The sequence below is a fragment of the Carassius auratus genome, unplaced genomic scaffold, assembly GCF_003368295.1.
Source record: "Carassius auratus strain Wakin unplaced genomic scaffold, ASM336829v1 scaf_tig00011187, whole genome shotgun sequence".
NCBI classification, from domain to species: domain Eukaryota; kingdom Metazoa; phylum Chordata; class Actinopteri; order Cypriniformes; family Cyprinidae; genus Carassius; species Carassius auratus.
This window is the reverse complement of record NW_020524179.1, coordinates 92,029-117,474: the sequence shown is the minus strand read 5'-3', so window position 1 is coordinate 117,474 and position 25,446 is coordinate 92,029. Positions and strand designations below refer to the sequence as shown.

At 38.0% G+C, this 25,446-nt stretch overlaps 1 protein-coding gene and 1 long non-coding RNA gene across 2 annotated transcripts; both read right to left on the bottom strand.

Moving 5' to 3' along the window:
* Nucleotides 1-19,954: 19,954 nt before the first annotated feature.
* Nucleotides 19,955-20,733, bottom strand: LOC113072993 (uncharacterized). Its single transcript, XR_003280424.1, has 2 exons — nt 20,558-20,733; nt 19,955-20,112 (listed from the first exon to the last, which is right to left on the bottom strand). It is a non-coding gene; the product is annotated as an uncharacterized LOC113072993 (long non-coding RNA).
* A 1,422-nt stretch (nt 20,734-22,155) lies between these two features.
* Nucleotides 22,156-23,513, bottom strand: LOC113072994 (uncharacterized). The gene is made up of 5 exons (XM_026245874.1): nt 23,329-23,513; nt 23,070-23,248; nt 22,886-22,976; nt 22,608-22,755; nt 22,156-22,214 (listed from the first exon to the last, which is right to left on the bottom strand). The coding sequence occupies exons 1-5, from the start codon at nt 23,491-23,493 to the stop codon at nt 22,156-22,158; spliced, it is 642 nt and encodes a 213-aa protein (XP_026101659.1). The 5' UTR covers nt 23,494-23,513.
* Nucleotides 23,514-25,446: the final 1,933 nt, after the last annotated feature.

Sequence of the window (25,446 nt, the reverse complement as noted above, 5' to 3'; positions counted from 1 at the left end):
CCATTGCGCTCGTTTTGTCATCTTCCGGCTGAGGGACCGGACGTAATGTACCTAAGCTAGTGGCTAGATAACAAAACGCAAATATATCAAGTATTATATGCCCAGTTAGGGGCTGCATAACAATTGTATTAAAAAAACAATTGCACCAACGATGTAGCGAACACATTGTGAAGCGGTCGGAGTGTTGTGGTGCACTTTACAATTTACACCCACCACCTAAAGAAGAGAAGCACCTGAGGAAATGGATGAAGGCGCTAAATTTGAAGCGCCCACCCAAGCGCTCTTATGTGTGTTCGTACCATTTCATGGATGGGAAGGCGACTGACGAACACTTTTACCCCGAGAAATGGCTCGACTATGATGTTCCGTTAAAGAGGTCACGCCGGGGATGAAAAGGTTGTCAGATTCGGGTAAGCTAACCTTAACTAGCTATGTGTTTGCCCGCCTAACGTTAGATGTATGAAGTCCGTTCTATGAATACATATAAGATCAGTAACAAGCAGTTAACGAAGTACAACGAATTTTCCATGATTACCATTGTCCACCTATTTATTTAATATTTACGGTAGTACAAGATATTATAGTACATTACAATAGCTCACATTATTCCTGCTACAGAGATTGCAGGTGATAGAAGGCCAGTTAGCTACATTTCTCATTCAGATACTGGCCTATGTTTGAACTACAGTTAAGAGTGTGTATTCTGTTTTGTTTCTAATGCATCTCTCTCTCTCTCACATACACACACAGTTCTAAGTTCGGGTCCCATCATATATTAATACTCATGATATATTGTTAAGTACTAATGTAAAAATGTTTAATTATTTCCACAGATGTATTGATGACCGCCAGTGATGCAGTGGACAGCTGTGAGGGTGATCAGATCAACATGCCCCTGATCTTGCTGAAAGTCACCAGAAGATACCTGCTGTAATAGATATTTTTATGAACCTTTACAATGTCACCAAAAGTTACCTGCTGTAATAAGTTATTTTTATGAACCTTTACAGTGTCACCTGACATTACCTGCTGTAAATATTTATTTATCTTAATTTGATCCTTTTTTTTTAATCTTTAATCTCTGATTTGAAGGAATAAGTCATGTCAAGTTTGCAAGTTAATTCCATCTTGGTTTATTACATATGGAAATTAAATGTTGAAATTTTATAGGATGGTCAGTAGGAGGTGTCTCTTGCTTCCTGAAAACAACAAACACTGATCAACAAATCACAAATGATTTTATACAACTTATATTAAATTATCCATGTATTAAAAACAAATAACAGTCTGTCTCTTGTTTAACACAACTGATTTAAAACAACTTATTTCATTGGTTAGTCTTCACCCACATCCTCTACATCCCATCCCAATTACCTAATATCCTATCCTTAACCTAATTATTCTCATTCCTGCTTATTTACAAAGCTGCAAGTATCTTGTTGAAAGCAGCAGGTAGCCTGTCTGAAACTCATCTGACAAGAGGAAGCATACACTTAAAATAAAAGGTTTGTAGTCTAGCTACAGTCTTGTCACAGAATTGCTCATTGTGTGGCACATGTAACTTGCTGTGATGGAACCCAGATGAGCAGCTCACAGGTCCTCAGCCCTGTACGGAACATGGCAAACCTAAAACATTTAAAAGATTTTACAGTTGTCTTATTTCAGAATCATTATTATTATTATTACACTTGACGTTTACCTACATTATTCATTGATTAGACTTAATGTACACCTACCAAATCTTACCTTTACCTTACCTTTTGCATATACACTGCAGAATTAAGAGGCAAGTTGATTTTCTGATCGTATTTTTTTGGTAAAATTTACCAATTCCAATCTTAACTTTTAATTTTGCATTTTATCTTTTATAAGTTATATATAATCTTGTTTTGGCTTGTTTTATTTGTAAAAGAAAATCTGCCTAATAATTATGCATACCTGGATATAAGGCGTTTTTCACTTACAAGTTCCAGCCTCCTCCTTTTCTAACGTGTAATTCATAAACGTTCACTTACCTTACTCCACTGTACATTTAAGTTATTAGGCAAAATACTTAGTCTGATGATGGTCATCAAACACGTTAATATACTTTTTAAACATTTATAACTTCGTGTATGTTAACATCACACACACACACACACACACACACACACACACACACACACACACACACACACACACAAAACTAAACAGCACCATGCTGAGAGGTTTAGACTGCTCGACTGGCTGGTGGTTGCACGTTCAATTTTAAAAAGACGAAAAAACCCTCGCTGAGTAACAGTACACGACCCACTGTCTCACTATGTAAATACTGGTAAGCTTCTTTACATTTTATTTTACATATAATTTTCCCTTGCTGCTCCATCAACTCCTTCTGACAGGGCAGTTAAATATATAGGTTAACTCCGGCCACTTCTTCATATCTTCTAACATTACCCACGTTAACACCGACGATGGATGGGACAATTTGAGACCATTTGATCGTCGTAAGACGTTTTCATCGTGCTACCAATTTATAACATAATGTTATTTGTCATTTCGCCACAGTTATAGCTAGCTATAAACAATCTTACAACTACTAAACTAGTAACCGGACGTGCCGTATCGGTTTAGCGGAAGTCGGATGACAAAATGCGGAAATGCGAAATATTAAAAGTGGGCGGGGCGGAATAAGGTGAATACCCTGACAGAGGATACTGATTGCGTCAATACATGAGTCAACAAAATTCTGATTGGTTCCAAAACCTAGATAAACTCTCCAAAGACGTATATCTGATATGCTGGACACTGGCAGTTGATCGTTTGTCCTGGGACTGTCTGAGCTTCTCCCTGTACAGACAGATACTAACACACATACACAGAGAACTTATCTAAAATTCAAGGCTTTCTAGCACTGGCGAGTGTCTTATCATTACGGTTGGATACACACACATAATATGTGGACATTAATCTTGAGGAAAAGAAATACAGCACACATAAGGTTACACATTTCACTCTTGCTATAACTTGATCATTAGTCAAACAAGAAATAATGTAATAATATAATTAATATCAGTATGAAGGATATGGCAACTCGGCATCCACTCCTTCAATCTTATCAATAATAACATTTAACAACTTGTATTCGAAGCTGCATGTCATATTAATGGCATATAATCTTGTTAGCAAATATGATAGGATAGGAATGATATTCCTATCCATCAGATTTCCTTTATCTCAAACAAATTTTTAACATTTGTACAATTAGAAATTCCTTAAATGTACATCTCCATTTATCATGTCATACAACACAAATTTTGCCTACTTAGGAACTTCATCTAGGTAACACCTCAACCGAAGGATATCAGTTAATTTGTCATTTTATTCTTAGAGGGTAAGGCACAGCTCCCCCTAGCTCCCCCGTAGTTTGCACTGTTACCGGGTTGCAAGAACATTCTGGGAAAAATGTGTATTGAAATGGCAGTCTATTATTTATTGTGTTAATGATTGCTCTTATTGTTGGATTTTGAAAGATTTTGAAACTCCTTAAAGGTGCAGCTTGGACACATCTTCAGTGAAGGACCCAGGGTCATAGGGTGTTTTGGGTCTTTGATCTTCAGACACCCTCACCTGGGCGACCCAACCCCGGTTTGTGTCCAAGCAGCACGCTACTCCATACTTCCCCCCTTTTGATCCATAACCACCTTGAGGCTTTTTTGGCGGCCTCACTGATGTTTTAATGACTTTCTTTCACGCAACCCTCTAATGCCAAGGAGCCTGAATACCGATGCACAGATTAACTTAGAAAGCCCCTGCAGCCTGATCTGGTCTCAGTGATGTCCTTGCTATGTGCTCTGGGAACTTTAACTGCCTCCCAAGGTCCGCATGCAACTTCCAATCTCGGGCCATGGGCTAGCAGTCAAGTTGATGCCTTACATTCTCCCTGAGGTTTCTCCCCTGCCCTAACAAAGGAGATGTTGTGCCTGGCTGGGACTTGATGTTTAGACTCTCGGATTTCGGTGCAGATGGTATCTGCTACTACCTTCAGCACCTGGTTATGGTGCCACGAGTACCTCCCCTCTCCTAGTGCTTCAGGGCAGCAACTCAGGATGTGCTCCATGGAACCACTAGCTGGGCACGTGTTTCTGCTAGGCCCCAGGTGTAAAGGTTAAATGGACTTGGGAGGACATCATACACCAACTGGATCAGGACCTTATAAGTGCAGGTTCAGACTTCTGTCCAGGTGATCTTCCTGGCAGCTGCATGATTCCAATTGGCCAAGGCTCCTTGTTGGCGCATTGCCAGAGTCCTACTTAGGCGCTCTTCCTCCACACAAATCTCTCCTTGCACCATCTGGCATCTCCTTCGTACTTGGCCTTTGTCGTAGTGTGGTCTTGTGTGTCTGCCTAGACCAGCTCTACCCACTGCCACAGAGCCAGCTAAGACACTATGTCTCAATCTTACCTCTGCCTGGTCGACTGCCTCTGGTGCTCGCAATTTCCTCCCAGTTCTGACTGTGATGCCAGTGGAAGAGACTCTGGTGTCAGCCGAGTCTCTGTACAGCAACACCTTCCTGGCTCTGGTGACTTTGAACTCCTCGGTCAGGACAGTAAAAGGCAGCTGCAACTTGTTGTTGTGCCCATACAGAGCAATGCTGCTCATGCTCTTCGGCAGACCCAGCCATCTATGCAGGTATTGGCTGATATTACGTTCAAAGCCCTCCACATGCGATATTGGGACTTCGTAAATCAGTAGTGGCCACAGGAGTCTTGGCAGGATACCATGCTGGTATATCCATGCCTTGAACTTCCCCAGAAGACCGGACTTATTCACCGCTGATAGCCAGGTCTTCAGCTCCATGTGGGCTGCCTCCACCGCTGCCTTGTCCTTCAGGGTGCTGTCAAAGATCTTCCGTAAGCTCTTCACAGGCTTCTCTGACACTGTTGGAATAGTGACTCCATCCACGTAAAAACAGTGTTTGTCGTCCACTTTCCCCTTTCTCAGGACCAAGGATCTGGACTTGGCTGGCTTGAACATCATTCTTGCCCATGCCATAATCCTTTCCAGACCACGGAGGAGCCACCTGCACCCTGTCACTGATGTTGATGTGATGTGTCAGATCGTACATGTAGGCCCGGATTGCTGGTTGGCGAATGCCGGATCTGGACAGGGGACCCCTACAGTCCACCTCAGCAGCCTTGACTAGCATGCTCATCGCTAGGGCAAACAATGCCACTGATATGGTGCAGCCTGTGATAATGTGATAAGTGCCCCGCAGATGTTACTGTTCCAGAGGTGAATCTCAGGCTCAAACGAATGTAGGCGGTGAGAAGATGCAGCAGGAGAGCGAGCACAATAACTGAGATGAGCAATCCGTGGTGGTGAGTAGTAGAATCTGTGGTGGTGAAGAGTGGACGGGGTTTCAGAGGTGAGATGATCCAGCAAAGAGAAGATAATTTTGTGAAGACGGATGCTCTCTGTAACCTCTCGAAGGCTGAAGACATCAACGGCAAAGGATACGTATTCTTTACCGTGATGTTTTTCAGCTCTAGTTAATCAATACAAGGTCGCAGAGAATCATCCTTCTTACCAACAAAAAAGAATCCCACGCCTGCTGGAGAAGAGGGTGGATGAACCTCGATGCTAGAGAATCAGAAATATATTTCTCCATGGCCTCCCTCTCAGGAACGGAAAGGGAGTAAAGCTTGCCCTTAGGCGGGGACTTACCTGGAACTAAGTCTATGGCACAGTCATAGGGACGATGCTGAGGGAGAGAAGCAGCTATGGGTGCCACGGGGGAGTCCATGAGGAGGGAGGGAAGGGTTTCAGTGTGGTTGCCGGCGGTGAGGAGAGTTATAGGTCCAGTGGTGTGGGTAATGTAGGGCAGTTCCTGGCCATTAAGTGCACTGACGGTGATCTGGTCTGAAAGGGGAGTGATAGTGAGTCTCAGGTGTTGTGCAAGAGTGGTGTCCATGAAGTTACCTTCTGCTCCATAGTCCAAAAGGGTGTGACAGTTGTGCGTGTTTTTGGCCCACCTTTGTTTCACTGGAAGTAGTGATGTCTGATGGTGATCCAGGAAGTGGCAGTCAGAAGATGCAGCAGGAAAACGTGACTTAAGAACTGAGATGAGCGATCCGTGGGGGTTAGGATTGGACGGGGTTCCAGGGGCGAGATGATCCAGCGAAGAGACGATACAGAGAATAACAGGAATGAAAAAACAGGCATACAAACAGGAGTCTTCAAACAACACTCTGACAAACACAAGACAAAGACAGGGCAATAAGTAGGGATCGGGTAATTAGTGGCAGCTGGTGTAGAAGAACAATTAACGGAGACACCTACATGAAACAATCAGTGTATACGAGAGACACACACAACACTCCACCCACATAGTGCAAAACTGAGACCACGGTTTACCAACCGTGACATATGGAGCCCATCATTAACCCATCTGGGCTGACCTATGTGGGGCCACCATGAAAACTGAGGACAACATTAGCTGGGCCCCAGTTGGGTAGCCCAGGTGGGCCGCCTTTGAGCCCCACATAGGTGTGTTGGCTGAGAAATAAGACAGAAAACATTTGGTATACTCTGTAGAAATGCAGGTGACGAATCTGTAGGCATCCAACATCTGTCAGGTAATTATCTGTGTGCTTTCTATTCTGTGTTTGACATCTCAAAATGATCTATAACACCTCATTCACACCAGCAAGGACATGAATTTACTGTATATCTTTTACATTATTTGTCAGAATTTGTCAGCTTTGGCTTCAGCAATAATATGTTGAAATTACATTGATGTATCAGTGTGCGTGATCAGGAAGAATTGTATTAATTTATAATTAGTATGTAAATTGGCTAATTCAGTACTCAAATGTTAAACCCATGTATGCAATTAAGTGGAATACTGCAATAAGTAGTAAAAAAAAACACTCTTTTATTTTTATTTACTTATCTTTTTAGTATTATACCCTCAGCAGTCAGCAGCAAATATTTTGTATTGAAAGAGACTGAAACAGGGCTCTAAACAAGGAAGTTATTTGTGAGTTATCTTTCCTCAGCGAACGTTCAAACTAATGTTTTATTGTGAATATGAGACTGAGCTGAAGAATGAATTCTGTATCAGATGCAGATAATCACAAGCAGTATCTAAATGCTATAATTTTTACATTTGTTACCTTGTGACTTGCATTCACTAGCCAATTAATTCTAAAAGTATGAAATATAAACGTTATTTTTGGTTGTGAATTCGTCAATATGTAGACTAAATGATCACATCACACTGAAATAAAAAAATAAAATCTATCTATCTATATATATATATATATATATATATATATATATATATATATATATATATATATATATAAATGCATCAGCTTAGCATAGGATAGGATTTGAACACATGAAAGAATATTATTATACTACTGTTCCAACCACGTTGAGCTACTCAATGTTGTTGACAAATGTAGATCTATACAATACAGAAATGTGTATAGTATTATGTTTAGGTGTACAGAAATTGATGCTTCTCTGGGTCTTTAAGCAACATGGTCATGACTGTCACCGGCTGGTGGGGAAAGAGTGGATTTGAGATTATCTCACAATATTGTAACCACAATATTGTAAAACAAACTGTCTTCATTATATATGACAAAGATCTTTTGTTTTGAAACAATGATTATGTGGAAAGCTCTCTGGCATTCTTTAATGTGAGAAAAGACACACAAACATCTCAAGAGCAGAAAGAGGACACCAGTACTTCAGACCACAGCCTCAAAATTCACTTCAATAATCAAAAATGCTGCTGGTGGCTAATGGGGAAAAAGCTAATGTGAGATATCTATTTTTAAAGTAGTGTTTAAAAGTGTTTCAATGCAACCACTGTATTTTTAATGTGACTTGAAGAGTGTTTCCTTTAATGTTAGAAAAGAGCACACAAACATCTCAAGAGCAGAAAGAGTAAACTAGCACTTGAGACCGCACCCTCAGGACAAACTTAACACCTAACAATCATAGACACAGACAAGGTATAAAAAGCTAAATCTCTGTTGTTAAATGAACTGATGTTCAGTGTTTGTTTAATCCACGCTACAGAGTTTTAAAAGTAACACTGTAGCAGTGTTGGAGTTAGTGAAATAACTCACTTATTACAAAGGAGCTTGACTTTTCTTTTATGTCTACAAAAGTTCTTATTAAGAATTAATCCTCTGGGTCAAGGGTATTAAAAAAAATCAAGTAATAAAGAAGCTTATCTGCACATGTTGGAATTTTAACATCTTTTTTCCTTATCAACAGTCCATGATCATGCGCCGTAAACCTCCTTGTTTTTTAAATATGTCAAGTCCTCCCGTGGAACGTAAAAGGCTCTGAAAATACATGGGGAAATAGGAAAAAGGTATTTTGGGGTATACGATTACTAAAAATGGACATAATGCTTACACAGTAAAATCAGCATTGCAATATTTGCAGTGTTAAAAGTTATTAATTCCCAAAGAGTTGAATTAACAATCTACAGTGTTAAACAGTACTCATGTTCAGTGTTGTGATATGGTGTAATTTAAAAGTGCAAAATAAAAAACCCGCCGAATTGTCTGGACTCCGCCCCTCAGTAAATGCTCAAGAAGCGACGATGCCATTTTTTCTTCGAGTGACCGAGACGGTAAGTTGGATTGCTTTCTCGATAAAAGTACACTGGAAAAAACTTTTTTGCTGATAATTTTACCCAAAATATTATTGGCGGTGAACACATTCAGAAATTACTAACTGCAAGTGTTTTTGTCAGGTTTAGTAATAAATTTGTGTTCGTGAGGTGCTGAGATGTAAGTTACAGAAGAATGAAAGTTTCTCATGCCGTTTCGATTTCCTGAAGAAAAAAAAAGGTAACTACGTTTAAAGTAACTTTTTGGAATGTGCTTACATATGTACTTTTTTATGCTATAACTTTATATGCTTTACGCTTCTTTCAGTTAGGTTCGTTGACATCCTCTCGCCTCTGTTCCCGTCAAGTCCTGGGGTTACTGGAGTCTGACGCTGACGACTGAAGCTGCTCAGTTACATTCGGTAGTTTCTGCTCAAATAAGACAAATTTATTCGTTTTTGAAAGCACATAGTGTGGCATTTCGCCATTTCCATGCTTTGAAATGGTAATATTGGGACTGGTAAACATTATGCACTAACAAATTAGTTTTTTCTGACTCATAACACCATGTTGAAGTGTCTGTCTCATCACTGCAGATGTGCAGTCTTACTGCAGCCAGAGCTGCTATAATGTCATTTAATTTGACTGACGTTATCTAATGCAAAACTCAGAATTTACAGCACATTTAAAAACTTTTATTCGCCACTGTCTTGCGTTGCTTGTTCTCAGCGCTGAATATTATGTCTGTCTTGTCGTCATATCAGCGTCAAGACAGAAACGCGCTATCATCACAGTATGTAAAAAATATGTATATATGTTTACGATTTGACACCCCTTTAGACCGTTCTCAGCATACGAGTGAGTGAAGTGACATTCAGCCAAGTATGGTGACCCTCTCATTTACAGTAGGTGGCCAGCCTTTCTGGGGCTTACCGCCGCGCATATCGCCGTGGTAACTGTAATTCAGTCGCATGTTAAAATAATTTGCGAAACTAACGCCAGGTGGCGCAAAGGGACGGATTGTAAAATGAGATAAAAGAAGGAAGTAAAACAACAATAACATTATGATATAACATTGTAAATTAAAAAAAAAAACATATTTAGCAATAATTAGTATTAACTCTGTTATTATTCTTGATTTTTCAAACTACCAACATTTTTGAATTATGCCTTATGTGTCACCAAAATAGTTTCAGCTGTTTGATCGCTGGTGCCTCGCGCACATATTCACTGGAAAAAACAGTTCACCAGACATTCGGCGTGAGCACTTTGACATATTGTTAATTACGATTTTTTTTAATCAATACTGAAACGCACACAGCCTATTTACCTCATGAATAATAGTTCAGCTTCAAATGGGCAACATCACAAATATGGAAACGTTTGATTTCTCCCGATTGAGAAAGCCAAGCTTAGTACCTTATGTTTAGCTTTAAATTATTATTATTATTATTATTATTATTATTATTATTTATTACTAAGCCTATATTATTTTATACTGCAATTATATTTATCCACTAGAATTATATATTTTTAATTATTGTTTTGTTTTGATAAATTTGTTAAATTTAAAGGATTTGTTGTAAAATATTTTCTAATAGCCTATTTATTTCCTCTCACAAATTCTGATTTATTTTTTAGCGTGTTTAAAAAAAAACATGCAGAAAACGAAAATAGGTGATTGATCCGTTAAAATGAAACCTATACATGACTCATATATTTTTTTCCTCTGACAAACTCAGCTCAGCTGTGGACGATTTAAAAATGTTTGATATAAAGCAGTGGTTCTCAACCCGCGGACCGTCATGAATTCTAATGTGGCCTGCACCACATGCTGAAAAAAAAAAACTTTATCAGTTTGTAAAATTTTATTGGTTACATCAATTAAAAAAAAATATGCTACTAATGAAATATAAGCTATATCCTAATGTTTTTTATGTGATTTTTTTCTTCTTCATATATTATTTTCAGACATGAGCACTGGCATAAGCATTTAACGAACACATATAAGCGCGCACTTTGGCAGAATTCAATTCAAATAGTCATCAACAGCCATTAGGTAAATTGCCTGTAAGGTAAAATTACGCATCAGAATGGACAAATTTGTTTTTTAAGGGAGAAAAAAAAGAAATTCAAAAAATACCAGCGAATAAACATGTACAAACTGTCAATAGTCGCAGTATCAGTATTGAAGGAGAAGTGCGGGATTTTTTTTTTTTTTTGCCCCGCAACTCACTTGAAGAAGTTCAGATAAATGGAAACACCATACACTATGTAACAATCCTTATTTGAAAAAATGTGGCAAATATCTCAAGAAAGAACCTCATATTATTAAATTCAAAAGTGCTTTCCATATTTGGATCAAAATAGGCTACATTTGTGAACGCACATTTTCTGAAATGTTGCGCGTCAGGTCATGCAAGCCTGCATCTTAAACCCTCTGTCAAACTTTCTGCGTCCGCGAGTCCGCTATGGACCGTTAGCTAGGCGTGACGTAAAAATCGTCATTGGAGAGTGTGTGTCGAGGCTCTGAACAGACGACCGCGTGGACAGGTGCCCCTGGTCAGTAGGCTTCAAAAACAAAATTGCACATGTGCAGACAGAGTGAAGAAGCTCGTTGCTACTCGAACCTGTGCAATCCGTCAATAAAAGAATATAAAGACAGCGATGTGCAATAATTCTGGGCAATTGCAGAGCTGGCCATCAGCCTGCGCATTCAGAAGTATAAATTGAAGAAGTCTGCGTCCGCGCTGGCCATGTACGCGTCCGGATTGCTCATGCGGAAAGTATAACACAGGTGTTACAATCACAACTTCTTTGTGTTACTCCTTTCAAGCTGAATCTCACAAAATTGGTCAGCTCCCGACAGCATCTGGTGTTTTATTTATGGGGAGTAGAATTGTTTATTTCAATGAATGTAATAGATTATATATCATAATAGTTAGGCTATAATATTATAAATCAGGTTGGTTTGTATTGCTGACGTAATATGTAAATTATATGCGTAGACTTGCACTTAGACCATAGTGCGGCTCGCTGGAAAAAAAGGTTGAGAACCACTGATATAAAGGTTGCTTCCCATTTTATACAGGAATTGTTAATTTAAAAAAAATCGAATTATATTGTTAGTTCTAATTATATTGTTAACACAAGTTCATTTAGAACTTTTTTTTTAACTTATAAACTCCTTGAGAATTTCAAGTTAGTTTAACAGTATTTAAATTCAAGTTTAAAAAAGGTTTTAATTGCTTAAATTATTTTTATTAATTAATAATATGTTATCATGTTTATTCTTGTAAAAAATACGTGTTTATTCTTTAGGAAAACAAGGGAAAAAATAAGGGACAATCCGAATATTTGTTTTGCTTTACCTATTTATGTAAGCTACAATTATTCAAATAATAATAATAATAAAATAATGTCATTAAAAAATACCATTGGCCTGAGTAATTTTGACCATTATAGAATTGTGACTTTAAAGATTTGTCATTTAGGTAAAAATACTGTGAAATTAATAATGGCATGGATTTTAGAGCATAACAACTGAAGGTTTATGAAACATTAGCCAATAAAGCATTTTTTTAAACAACGGAACTTAAAGTTGTGAACTAAAATATTATTTCAACCATACAGCATGTGAATAAATAAAATGCATAATTTTCATAACATTTCATTACTCATAAAATGCATAACATTTGCATTTTGCACCGCTGTGAGGCGGGAAAAGAGGACTCCGCTTGGTCTTAAAGCCTCCCGCAAACATCCACGATCACAAATAACAATGATTTTCGTAAAATAATGATGAATTATTAATTGATGATTTGTTATTATCATTATGGTATTGTGAAAATAATAATACGGGCTGCGAGAAAATTATAAAGTGTAGTGCAGGCATGTTTCAGCCCAGTAACACACCATTCCTCAGAGCCAAAACACAGACCGAATTCAGTTCAGCTGGAGGGGGTTGGGTTTTGGATAGTTATTCATGGCTTGTGGGGTCAAGATAAAGGTGTGAATTGCTCTTTCATATGGATAGTGTCATGAGGCTTTCACTTGCTGAACCGGTTTATATAGGACTGTTGTTTTGGTTATATTCACAGTGCTGGCTCTCTCCGACGAGAGAAATGCAACATTCACACATTATACTATTCCTTTTCATTTAAAAACATTTCAAGCTTTCTGTAGATATATTTTTAATGTAGCCTACCTGTCACGGTTGGTAAACCGTGATTTTGGGTTGTTTACACTTTGTGGTGAATTCTGTGTGTTCCGCGTCTGCACTGATTAGTTTGAATAATTAATTAATTCTAAATAATTAGAAGTGATACGTTGACCAAGGTGTCTGAGATCGTTCATTTTAATTAAAGGATCGTAATATTTCGTCCACAACAAAATTGAATGAGATTAATTTATAACGTTAACCTCCTTGTGGTTAGTCTGCATAAGATCAACAATTCTGTTTGCTTTGCGGCCACTTTGCGAATCATTACACTAATAACATTGTTTCAGCAGAACTTGGCTCACAGGAACAGTAATCACTACAACGGTAACACTAGAAGTGCATAACACATTACCTTCAGAAATGATTCAGACGATTCATTATTCAACGCATTATTACACAGAACATAATTTTAAATATAATTATATTCATAAATGACTGTTAAAACATCCCAAAACAGCACCCAAACCTTGCAAAGACCTACCTCATTAATTATTCAAATACAACAGCCAATGGCAAGTCTCCAGCAGCAGACCTTTCAATATGTTGCAGCCGTGCCCGGCAGCCATATCACCCTGGAGCCAAAGACCGGTTGCCCACTGAAGCTAAGCAGGGCTGAGCCTGGTCAGTACCTGGATGGGAGACCTCCTGAGAAAAACTAGGTTGCTGCTGGAAGAGGTGCTAGTGAGTCCAGCAGGGGGTGCTCACCCTGTGGTCTGTGTAGGTCCTAGCGCCCCAGTGTAGTGATGGGGAAACTATACTGTCAACAAGCACCGTCCTTCAGATGAGACGTTAAACCGAGGTCCTGACTCTCTGTGGTCATTAAAAATCCCAGGATGTCTTTCGGAAAGAGTAGAGGTGTGACCTCGGCATCCTGGCTAAATTCCCCCATTGGCCTCTGACCATCATGGCCTCCTAACAGTCCCCATATCTGCTGATTGGCTTCATCACTCTGTCTCCTCTCCACCAGTAAGCTGGTGTGTGGTGGGCGTTCTGGCGCAATATAGCTGCCGTCGCATCATCCAGGTGGATGCTGCACATTGGTGGTGGATGAGGAGATACCCCGTGACTATGTAAGCGCTTTGAGTGTCTAGAAAAGCGCTATATAAATGTAGGGAATTATTATTATTATTAATTATTATTATTATGTTATTTTTGTATTAGTAGTTTTATTAATTCAAATTACAATATGCAGTTTGTGTGTAAGTATATGTATATGTATATATAAATCATGCAGTTCATTTAGTTAAGCATACAGTATTGTATTGTTTATACGCAATTCCTTTGCGCAGCTCAGCTGAGCGTTGCATGCGATCTCAGAATAATTTTTTGGCGGTTTTGGAAATGTTAAGAGACAATAAACAGAGACGTTTAGATCAAACGGTGAAGTATTTTATTTGAATAATTGAACAAAACAAGACTATTGAGGTCTATTTTAGTTATAGCCTAATATGGGTTTATGTTATGGTCTGTCTCAGATCATTAAAAAAAGTGTGAAAATTAAATGCCCCCCCATTTTGTTTGTTCTGGCGACGGCCCTGCCACGATATTATGTTAATTAAAAAATTCTACATTCATTATCATGAAAAATTAAAGTGATGAGATGGCGCCTCCCTGTCATTAATGCACATTAATAATTTTTGCACAAACACTTGAATATGAGCTTCTTATCAGGAGTAAAATTCATGCCAACAGCCAACATATTTAGCTTGATCAGAAGGTTGACTGCAAGAGTCAAGCGGGATGTTAAGAGTTTGTCTGTTTCTTTTACTGATTATTTTCGGGTTAAAGCATGATTTAAACAGATTCACAATCAATCGCTTTCGCAATAATGCGTTCAAACAAATGTAATCTTACAGTGATACATTATCAGCATGCTATCTGATTTTGAAATCTTGAAGAAGTTAATCGATCTGTTTAGATAAAATAACTGACAAAGATGTTATTTTCATCACAAACAAAATTTTCACAGCAGAAAGCAGCAATTAAAGATGTAATGCTTACAATGTTATTAGTTTGGCATGTGATATAGGGAAAAAGTTTACACATAGCTTAAGCCACTTTGAAACTCTCCTGTTATTTTTTAAAATTATTATTATTATTTTATATGCTTTGTTATGAACATAACATTTCAAACATACTGAAATACTTTATTCACTGGGTGAAGGCGGAGCGTGTTTCTGGTATCAGTTCGTGCGGAGGGGAAGTTGTTGCTGCTCACAGACTCTGCTGCGAGTGAGAGAGATGTTTCACCCGACGAAACGAACATCCGCCAAAAATCAACCTGCAGCAATGCTCCTTCATCAACTCGCCAAGCTTTACTTTTGTAGGTCGCATGGCAGTAAATAATTTGATAATATGACCATGCAGTCAATACAGATATTTAATAAAAACGTTAAAACAAGCAGGGCTGTAAAAAAACAATAAAAAACGCATGCCAGGTCTACACCGGTCTGGAGTGGAACGATCGAACCAAATACAGCAGAACACAGTGATGGATACACTGGACACGATCCCCATCAGTGAACTGATGCTCGTTCTGTTTATGATGAAATGTTCTGACACTGCGTTCAGATGATTTGACACTATAGTGTGATGTCATCACTTTTCGCTGTGGGGCACGGATGACAACTCTGGCGTCCGGTGTAGACACAGACAGTGACTGCTCTATTTACAAATAAGTTATATAAGAAAAAAAAAAAAAACTAAACCAGCGGCATAACGAGATGGAAATATAAACTAGAAAATAGATTAACAGGTCCTCACTGACTCACTGCTGAGCTGCCATTTTAATCTGAACAGCTCTTAAAGCTGAGTGGATGGTTAAATGCATGATGGGCTAGTATTAAATTAATCATCTTGTTGCAGTTATACATTTGACTGCTAAATGAATGATAAAGAACTATATTAAAACTTGTTTTGTAAAATTTCTTCGTCATTTGAATATTGATTTAAAAATCGGTTTAAATCATAAATCATATTTTTTTTTTTTTCAAAAAAAAAAAAAAAAAACCTGGGACTTTTTTTTTTTAGGCCATATGATATTACCCTACTTTAAAAGCAAGTAAAGAAGGTTCCCTTTAAAATTACTTTAGTTATCAATTACTAAAGCCTTTTTTTACATCGTGTGAATGTTGTTGATTATAATGAGAGAACTTGCGTTTAATTGCGAGGACGTTTTATTAATTCTTTAGAGTTTCAAAGATTTAATCGTGCCGGTTTAATTGTATTCGTTTCTTGTTTTAGGCAAATTAGGCCTAAATAACGGGAACGAAATTATACACTGCTTCACATTTAAACATACAACAATTTCTTAATCAGTTTACAGACAAATGTCTTTTTCCCAATAGGTTATGTCAAAATAAAGAGCAGGTAACGAATAACAAAAATGCATGTTGTTTTATTAAAGGAAAAAATATATTTATATATAAAATATAAATTTAAATATAGGCATAATATATTAAAATATTGACATTTTGCATATTAATCCATGTAGCCTACCCCCCTAAAATAGGCTACCACTTTTAATGCTCGGATGCAAAGTAAACCACAATTTATTTCGAAAAATATAACGCATAATTAATATAATATAAATAATACCGCACACCTTTTAAATGTGTCAGATCTAAAATATGGTTTAATACCATGTAGCTTAGAAAATATAAGCACAGACTCTTTCTCTTTCTCATTCTAATAAATGCATATAACTTCATAAATACCAAACGTTCTTCTGTGAGTATTAAATATTAAATATATTAAATATTTAAACCATAGTGTTTTTCTTTCATTTTCCGTGACTGAAGCAGTCAGATGTAACACATCAGCAAGGCAAAACTGATGTCTATTTGTGAAAAAGTGCTTTGATGCGCTTGTTTGATAACTTGTGGTTAAAGCGTCACTCAGTGGTCAAAAACTGCAAATGCACTTTACAGAAGCCGCGGCGGCGGTAGGAGTGGCGGTAAAAGCGGCTTTTGGATGTCTAGTTAGTGTATATGTTATTCTATGTGCAGTACAAATTTAAAAGGCACAAATGAATATGAACACTTACAGTTTAACTGGGCAGGCACACAATATTAGCTTATGTTCACACCTGGAATTTACTTATTATTAATTTAAGATCTCAAGCTGCAAAAAGATAAAAAGTAAGTTGCAACCCAGTCTCACGGCAGTTCGTGATTTGGTCACGTAATTTAATCTATTTATTCGTGGCAGGGGCACGTTTATTTCGTTATTTTCGTAATGACAGCACGTTATTTAAACTTAATCATTTCAATTGGATGCACTTTTCGTGCAATGGCATGATTCTTTCTGCCAATCGGGCTGCAGCAGAGAAGCTGTTTAATCAACATTTATTCACGAGATCTTATCACAGTTTATACATGTGCAGTGCTGCTGCTAGCCGTTTTGGTGCCCTAATCATAATTCCTTTATAATTTTAAACATAAAGACAGTTTGCCAGTCTTTTATATACCTCCTACTGTCAAAGTCAAACTTCGTAAGGTGCTGCGCAAATTGCGCAATCCAACGGACCACTGGGCTTGATGGGATATCGAGATGTTGCGGGTCACCATCTCTAGAGCAAGTAAATACTCTTGTTATGCATGTTTTTTATGCCTGAAAGTTGCCTAATAATATATAATGAAGTAATATCGACATTATAATTATTGCCGATGATTATTGATTTTTCATTGGGCTATTTTCTTTTTTTTTTTTTTTTTGGTTTTGTATATTTATTTAAACTATATATTGGTAGTAAATGTGAAAATGTGTAAAAGTAATGTGTCAAGGACTTGATAGTGAATTCTGTAATTTTAAAAATGAAAATAAAACAAATAAAAAAAAAGAACCATTGCGCATTTTACAGCAAAAAATAAGTACTTTTAATCTGTGTTTTTGTCACCAGCAATACAGTACGTTGCTCAGTTTTGATACAGTAAGTTAATCTCCGAATATATTTTTTAAAAGCTCCGGGGAGTTTCTTCTGACGCCCTGTTGAAAGGATAAAAATAAATTTAATTCATGTAATTTTTTTTACATAATTTTTTTTTACAATATCCTGATGACGGAGCTCTCGCCAATTACTTCCTCTCTGGAGTCGTTGACTGATTAAGGTAGGCTAAAATTATTAACTCATGAACAAGTAGCTTATATAATTCGATGAAATATATATGCAAAAGTGTAGTCAAGTATGTAACGTTATGGTGCCTTATTGTCATGACTGCCTTATGCCCTATTTTAACTGTTTGTGAGCTTTGGTGTTTCCATTTGATATAAAACCCTATAACATGCTAACTGACTGTCCTAGCATGTCACATGTTAGTGTAGCCTACTATTTCACAAACATTTTCTTAACATCCTTTTCACTTTTCGTGTAATTTAATAATGTGATATTAACATTTGGCATACAGTAGACATGAAATTGTCAAAATTTTCCTTTATCAATAGGAATGTGTTCTGTATCACATCTGGGCAACACACACACACACACACACACACACACACTGTATCATTGTGTAAATGGCAGTTAAAAATCAGATAAATGTTTACCTTTATCACAGTGTTATCACAAACAATGTTCAAAACTCAAAACAAAAGAAGAATGACTGGTTAAGACAATTTGACCATTTAAATTAAGAAAGAACATAGCATCCCCTGCATAGTGTGATTTTAAATCATATAGTGTGATATTAATTCAGAATGTTTCTATGGGTAGCTCATATTATACATAAATAACTCTCTTTTTTCTTTCTTTTTTTCTCAGACAACATGGTTTCTAATGAAAAGAAATGCCCCAACTGCCCCCAGGTCATGCCCTGTGCCACTAAGATTTGTAAGGCCTGTGGGGCAGAGCAGCCCAAGAAGGCTCGTTTGATGAAGAGGCTGCAGCCCCTTGATATGAAGAAGGAGGAGTGGTTTGGCAATCTTAAAAAAAAAAACACAATGAGGCAGCCATGTGGGATGAAGCCATAATTTTGGTGTGTACAGTTAACACTACCTTTTTTAATAGGGTCGCCACATTTACCAGTCCTGATTGAGTGATATTTTTAAAAGAAGATCATAATATATTTTTCAAATGCTTTTATTTTTATTTTTGAAAAGAGTAATTTAAACCAGATTTCTGAAATATAGGTTTTACTGACCTCTAAACAGAGTTTAAACACCAAAAAAACAAATCTCCAACCATTGACAGAACATTTACAGGCTACAGGCTTTTTTAAAAATATATGGTTTTGGTGATGGAATCAGCTGTCCCTCGATGGTAAATAGGCCAATATGTACCACCTGTAACCTGCTACAATATGGGGCTATGTAAACTGTAACCCATATTCTAAAAGCCAGTCATGTCTATTCATATGAAATAAGACGTTCTAGCTTCCTGCTTACTACGGTGCATCATACTGCATACATAGCCCCATATTCTATATTGATGAACTGACTGTCCAATTCATCAATCTCATGCATGCCTGTAGTGCTGCTCTGTATTAGCATACACATTTGATGTATGTTTTATGCGCATTTAATCCACAAAAAAACTTCTAAAACTACCATTCAGAGAGCATATGTTTTACATGTTGGTCAACAAAAGTTCTGAAATCATACAAAAATCATTAAAAAGTCTATATTTTGATTGATTGTGATACACAGAGGTGTGCTGTGGTGAAACAAACCTAATTATGCTTATCTTAGGTGCTGTGGGACTTTTGAGGCACAACAAATCTTCAAAAACTACCGTTCAGAGAGCTGACATATGTTGATAAAGAAAAGGTCTGAAATCATACACAAACCATTAAAATGATTGATTAGTATAAAAAGAGGCGTTTTTTTGCTCAGATAAACCCAATTTCACTGACCCGACTTGACACTGACTTGATGCACCGGATATACTTAAACTACATTTCAGACACCCATATTGGCCAGACAGGCCTAGGTAAGTGTTACAACCATTATTTCATTAAATGTCATCATGTGGCACATATTTTGATACTGAGAATGATACACCTGTTTATATAAATTTTAGACCTCCAGCTGCTTGTGTGTTGTCAGGAGGCGGAGCATAAGGCTGGAAAAATGTAGATTTCTTTTGTTGCAACATGAAATGTGAGACCACACGTGGATGAAGATGCAAAAAATAAAGTTATTTATTACAGTAAATATGTGAGATGAAAAAAGCAAAACAATGTGATACAGGAACCCGGAATTGCAGCCATGAAGTCCTTTTACTCTGCCCTGGCCGCAATCAAGCAATTACAGACACCTGCCTGGTAGCTCTTTCCTGAGAGACACAGACACAAATAGACCAAGTCAAGTCAAGTCTGCTTTATTGTCAATTCTTCCACATGTACAGTACATACAGAGAATCGAAACTGCGTTACTCTCAGACCCCTGGTGCATACAGATAACACTAACAGTAGAGCATAAAAATCTTGATCAAATATAAAATATAAGATACAACTATACAATAAGGCATGTAAAAAAAAAATAAAAATAAAAATAAAGTTAAATAAAGCAGCGCAAAGCACATGGCAGATAGCGTGCAAACCAGTGAAGTGAACAAACAGTGCAGATAAAAACATTGTAGTGCAATGATTAGACATTACACATGTCCCTATTCAAACTCTGGAAAACAAATGTAGTACTAATGTTATCTTTACTCAATTTGACAGGTTACATAAATTAAGGGTATTCAAAAAAAAATACACTTTTCACATATTCATTACCTGCATTCCTCCTCTTCATTATCACTGGTGTCTGGACTGCTGAAATCACTTTCATTCTCATCTTCCAGTTCTAAAGCAGAGCCCTGAGGGCCTAAAACGGCCTTGTACTGAAGGAGCACGTCTTTCAACATATCCGAAACTTCAGACAATCGTCTTCTGCAGAGACAGGAAAGGCCCTTGTTTCGCATTTCTGTAAGTGAAAAGTGAAAAACAAATCCAAATTACCATGACATACCCACTTGCTTTGTAATATTAGTTATAACTCTCCAAAATTAGATGGTCAGTGTAATGTTTTTCAACTGCTTTCTGGTAAGATACGTCTCTTGTTAGGTAAAGTTAAAGTATGGTGTCCTTATCACCATCACTTCCTTGTTTGATTTGTATGGTAACAAAGATTAAACTTGCCTTCCTCTGAAGTTTTTCTTTTAAGAGTTGCCTGCAACTTCTGCAACCATAAGCAGTGCTGGGCCATCTCCTGATCAAGTATCGTCCTTTCCTCCTCCAGTCTCATTTTCAGCATGGCTTTGTTAAAAAAATTTAACTTGTCTTCAATTTGTGCTACAACAGAGGTAAAGAAAATGTATAAATAACAATTTTGACTTGATTCTTAACAAAATAAATCAGAGGCCTCATGAAACTCCACTTACCGCTGCCATGAACCTCACACGGCCATGTTGGGGACGGGTTGTCTCCTGATAGCGACTGCTCCACTTCATTTACATCAATTGTCATGGCAGGTTCATGACTGTTATAGGTCTCTATGTCTTTCAATAGCAGTCTTTTGCTCTCAGCAGTTTTCCTCTGCAGGTGGTGACGGAACTTGCCACTATCTGCAAAGACATGAAATAGAAGGTAAAAATAGTGACCAAAAATACAATGAGCAATTACCTATAGACAATGTGATTATACCATTTTGGCTGTATAGAGCCTGCTTCCGCTGCCTCACGTTAAGGTAACGTCCCTCAATGGACTGCTCTAGGGAAGTACCTGTTGTGTCTGAAAACACAACACAAAAACACAATAGTGTAAAAAAAGGACAAGTTGGGGGGGGGGGGTGCCAAAAAAGGCTTACAGAGATAGTGGCATGCAGTTTAGTAAGCAGTAGGCAGCTTAAATATCATGATCTAAATGATCGCCAATGAGGAAGCACAAAGTGAAACATGTTATTGGTTCAAACTTACCACTAGCTGCCCATTTCCTCACATCAGAGACCCACACTGCTTCATCTGTGCAAGCCAAGCTTTCTTTAAGCTCTGCTAGACTTGCAGTCTCTTCCTGAAGCCTCTGGCAAGTCTAATGCGACAGTTAAACAATACAGTTACACAAAGCTACGCAACCACAAATTGAAACCATTTACAGAGAACATACCTTCACATATCTTGCAGACAATGCCCGATGTAGCGTTGTGATTTTTTTGTAGTTCCAGGCCATAGCATGGATCGTAAGCATATCCACTCGTGCTGTTGAGAGTAAATGTTGAGTAAATGTCATGCAATAAGTAATAAAAAAAATACATTAGAAGAGAAATACCACAATTACCTCCTTTCGACATGTATTTAGTTGTTAAGGCACAGCGGGAGAGGTAGCTGTTCACCTGTTCAACTTCCTCCCCCGCAGTTGACCCTGCTCCTTCTTGGTTTTTGCCACTCCATGTAATCTAGAAGTATAAAGACAAGTAAAAGATAATGTAATGTCCGCTGGTCATTACCGGATAATAAGTAACGACAAGGCAAAGTATTTACACATTACATCCATGGCAATAAACCTCGGCTTCGAACTCATCAACTCCTTGTGCAGATACATGGGGTAGGCAAAGATTTCACCTAGGGATATACAAATTGTATCAGAAATGCAAATATCCTTTTATTGTCCTTTATAAAGAGAGCATCATAATGGGAAACTCAACCAAGCAGTGGTATAAGCTGAACTGATAGTGATAATTGAGATGCTTCTCCATATGATTATGTTATTTAGCTTTTGTCCAAAGCAATATACAAATACCAACAATAGAAAGTTACATTCAACAGCAAACAATTTATTATAATCTCACCTCGAAACATATTAAGCGCTTTAAGGAGGAAACCATGCCGACACACTGCAACCTCAATGCCCTCTTCGTAGGTCCTCTTGTAGGTCCTCCTAGAAGTCTCCTTCGCTGCTGTCCACGAGGAGCTCCCACATCTGCCTTGTCCAGGTAGCTGTGATGTAAATGAAACACACTTTAAACATACTGTATATACACCTTGTCTTTTGAGGTTGAGGACAGTTTTTCACCAATTTACTAGCCTGTCAAAAGCATAGTAATTTAACAAATAATTTGAAACTTGCCTGTTTCACACCTTTATGCAGGAGATCAACAAATGCAGACACAGATGTGTCTTCTGCGATAAATGCCCCTTCAAAAAACGAAGAGTCGGAGCTGAGGAAGAAACAAAACAGAACATTTATCCATGCTGAATATTGAATATTAAAAAAATCTAGATCAATCTATACTGGAAGAAAAAAATATCACCTTCCATTTCGGCAAAACCGGTATAGCTTCCTGTTGCCATCCACAGAGATTGCCAGCATGTCTGGGGTGCAAGCGGGGCAGGTGAAAGGTGCACCGCAGGACAAGTTATCTTCCTCAAAAGCACAATAGGAAAACTCCAGGAAGCTGCGCTGGAGCGTGTCCCCGCACACTGGTCCTGACTGAAAGATGCATTATATTAAATGTTACTTTGGAGATGTCTACATATGGTAAACGAATCTATAATATGCTGAACACTTACCCGCCCACCACACTTTGTACGATGCTCCAGCAGCTTTGCAAAGGCTTGTCTGGACAATGCCGGCACAATGATTTTCAATTCTCTTACACTGCTGAAAAGATTGATGGAATACAAAGTAGAAGAGCTGGTGGAAGCTGGCCAGTATCCACTGTTTACAAGGTCCATGAACTCTGGAGCCCACTGCTGCTGGCATGTTTGACATGCAAACAATGGCTGGTGCATGTCATAACGCCCTTGAGTTATAAGAAAACAAACCCATTGATATCTGAGCTTTTAAAAACAATCACTGGCACACTTTAAAGGGGGGGTGAAATGCTATTTCATGCATACTGAGTTTTTTTACACTGTTAAAGAGTTGGATTCCATTGCTAAACATGGACAAAGTTTCAAAAATTAAGTTGTACGTTTGAAGGAGTATTTTTGTTTCAAAAAAACCTCTTCCGGTTTGTCACAAGTTTTGGAAAGTTTTTTTCAAGTATGGCTCTGTGTGACGTTAGATGGAGCGGAATTTCACAAATGAAGTGTGTTTTTGGTTGCCAGGGCAAGACAACCCTGCACAGATTACCAAAAGAGAAACAGCATTAAGGGACCAGTGGATGGAGTTTATTTTTACAGAGCATCAACGGAGTTGTGCAAGTGTTTTTGTTTGTTCCCTGCATTTCGGATTGCACAGCGTTTATTTCTTAAGGATAATGCAGTCCCAACGGAAAAGGGTCACGATCGTGTGTTGGAGCCACATGCGGTGAGTAAAACTGCTTCAAATATCTCTGTGTTGTTAACTTAGCTATCAGCGCGTAAGCACATCAAGTAAACAACATGCGATGTTGTCATCAAACTGCACTTTCCACATGTACAGCTAAAAAAAAAAAAAAAAAGACGACATAAAGTGGAACTTAGTCATTTTCCAAAACCGCTAATCAAATATAGACAGTTTCAGTACATACCACATAGCATACCGCCTTTGCTGATGCTGCTCTTGTTAAATTTCAGCCTCTGGATCTGTGTCACAGCTTCCACACGCTCTCAACGCAAAAGTTTACTGGCGCTCGTGATTCTTTAGCTCCGCCCACACGTCACGCCTCTAGGCGCTCGTGTTTTGCCGGGAAAAATCGGTACAGACTATCTTTCTCTTATAAATATAATAAAAATAAAGACTTTTTGGAGTTATGAAGGATGCAGTACTACTCTATAGGTACTCTAGATTAACAGGATATTGAGTGAAAACGAGCATTTCACCCCCCCTTTAAGACATTTGGGGTACATCTTGAGTAGAATCACACCAGCATAGTTCAAATACGTATATTTTTGTTGGTTTATCATGACAAGATGTATTCTGTAATTTTTGAGTACTGTTATTTTCATTGCAAGGCAAAGCCAGAAAAAGATCAGAGTTTAGAAATATTACCATTGATGGAAATTAAAATGACCGCTTTGCCAGGTGACACAGTTATGCTGGGGACTTCACAGGGACATTTCTGAGTCACTCTCACCGTTGGCAAAATACAAGCTAGCAAAGAAAAGACAAACACAAAATTAGCCTACTACATTTATTAGACAAGAGTAAAAAATGGTTTTGCAATTACCTACCTTGGTCGTGTGAGCTGTATCCTCCCTCCCCTCTCACAAAATATGTGGATGGGGGAATAGCTTTAAAAAAGCCCTCAAGGACTGACTCCCTATCATGAAGTGGCCATCTCCTGTGATTCTTGGTATCGCAGGTTTCACAGAACCACTGATCTGGTAGACACTCTCTGCATCTAAGAACAAAATCAATGAACCAATTTAGTTATTGAATAAACTCTTTGAAAGAGCCCCGATTCCACAATGAACATGCAGTTTATCCAAAACATGAAGACATCAATTAGTGATTGCACTCTAAAAACCTACAAAGTATGAAAGAACATTAATGACATCTCACTTAACCACCGCAGGCTTGCTGCAATGGCTACAAAATGGTTGGCCAACATCCTGAGTTTGGATGAGGCACTTAAGATGGAATGGCCTTGCCTCCTTCCATCTTTGTGAGGCTTGCTGCTGCCTGAAAGTCCATGATGACGATGCCCTCTGGATTTCAGGGGAGTCAGACATCATAGCAGAGAGACTCTCCATGTTTTTTTC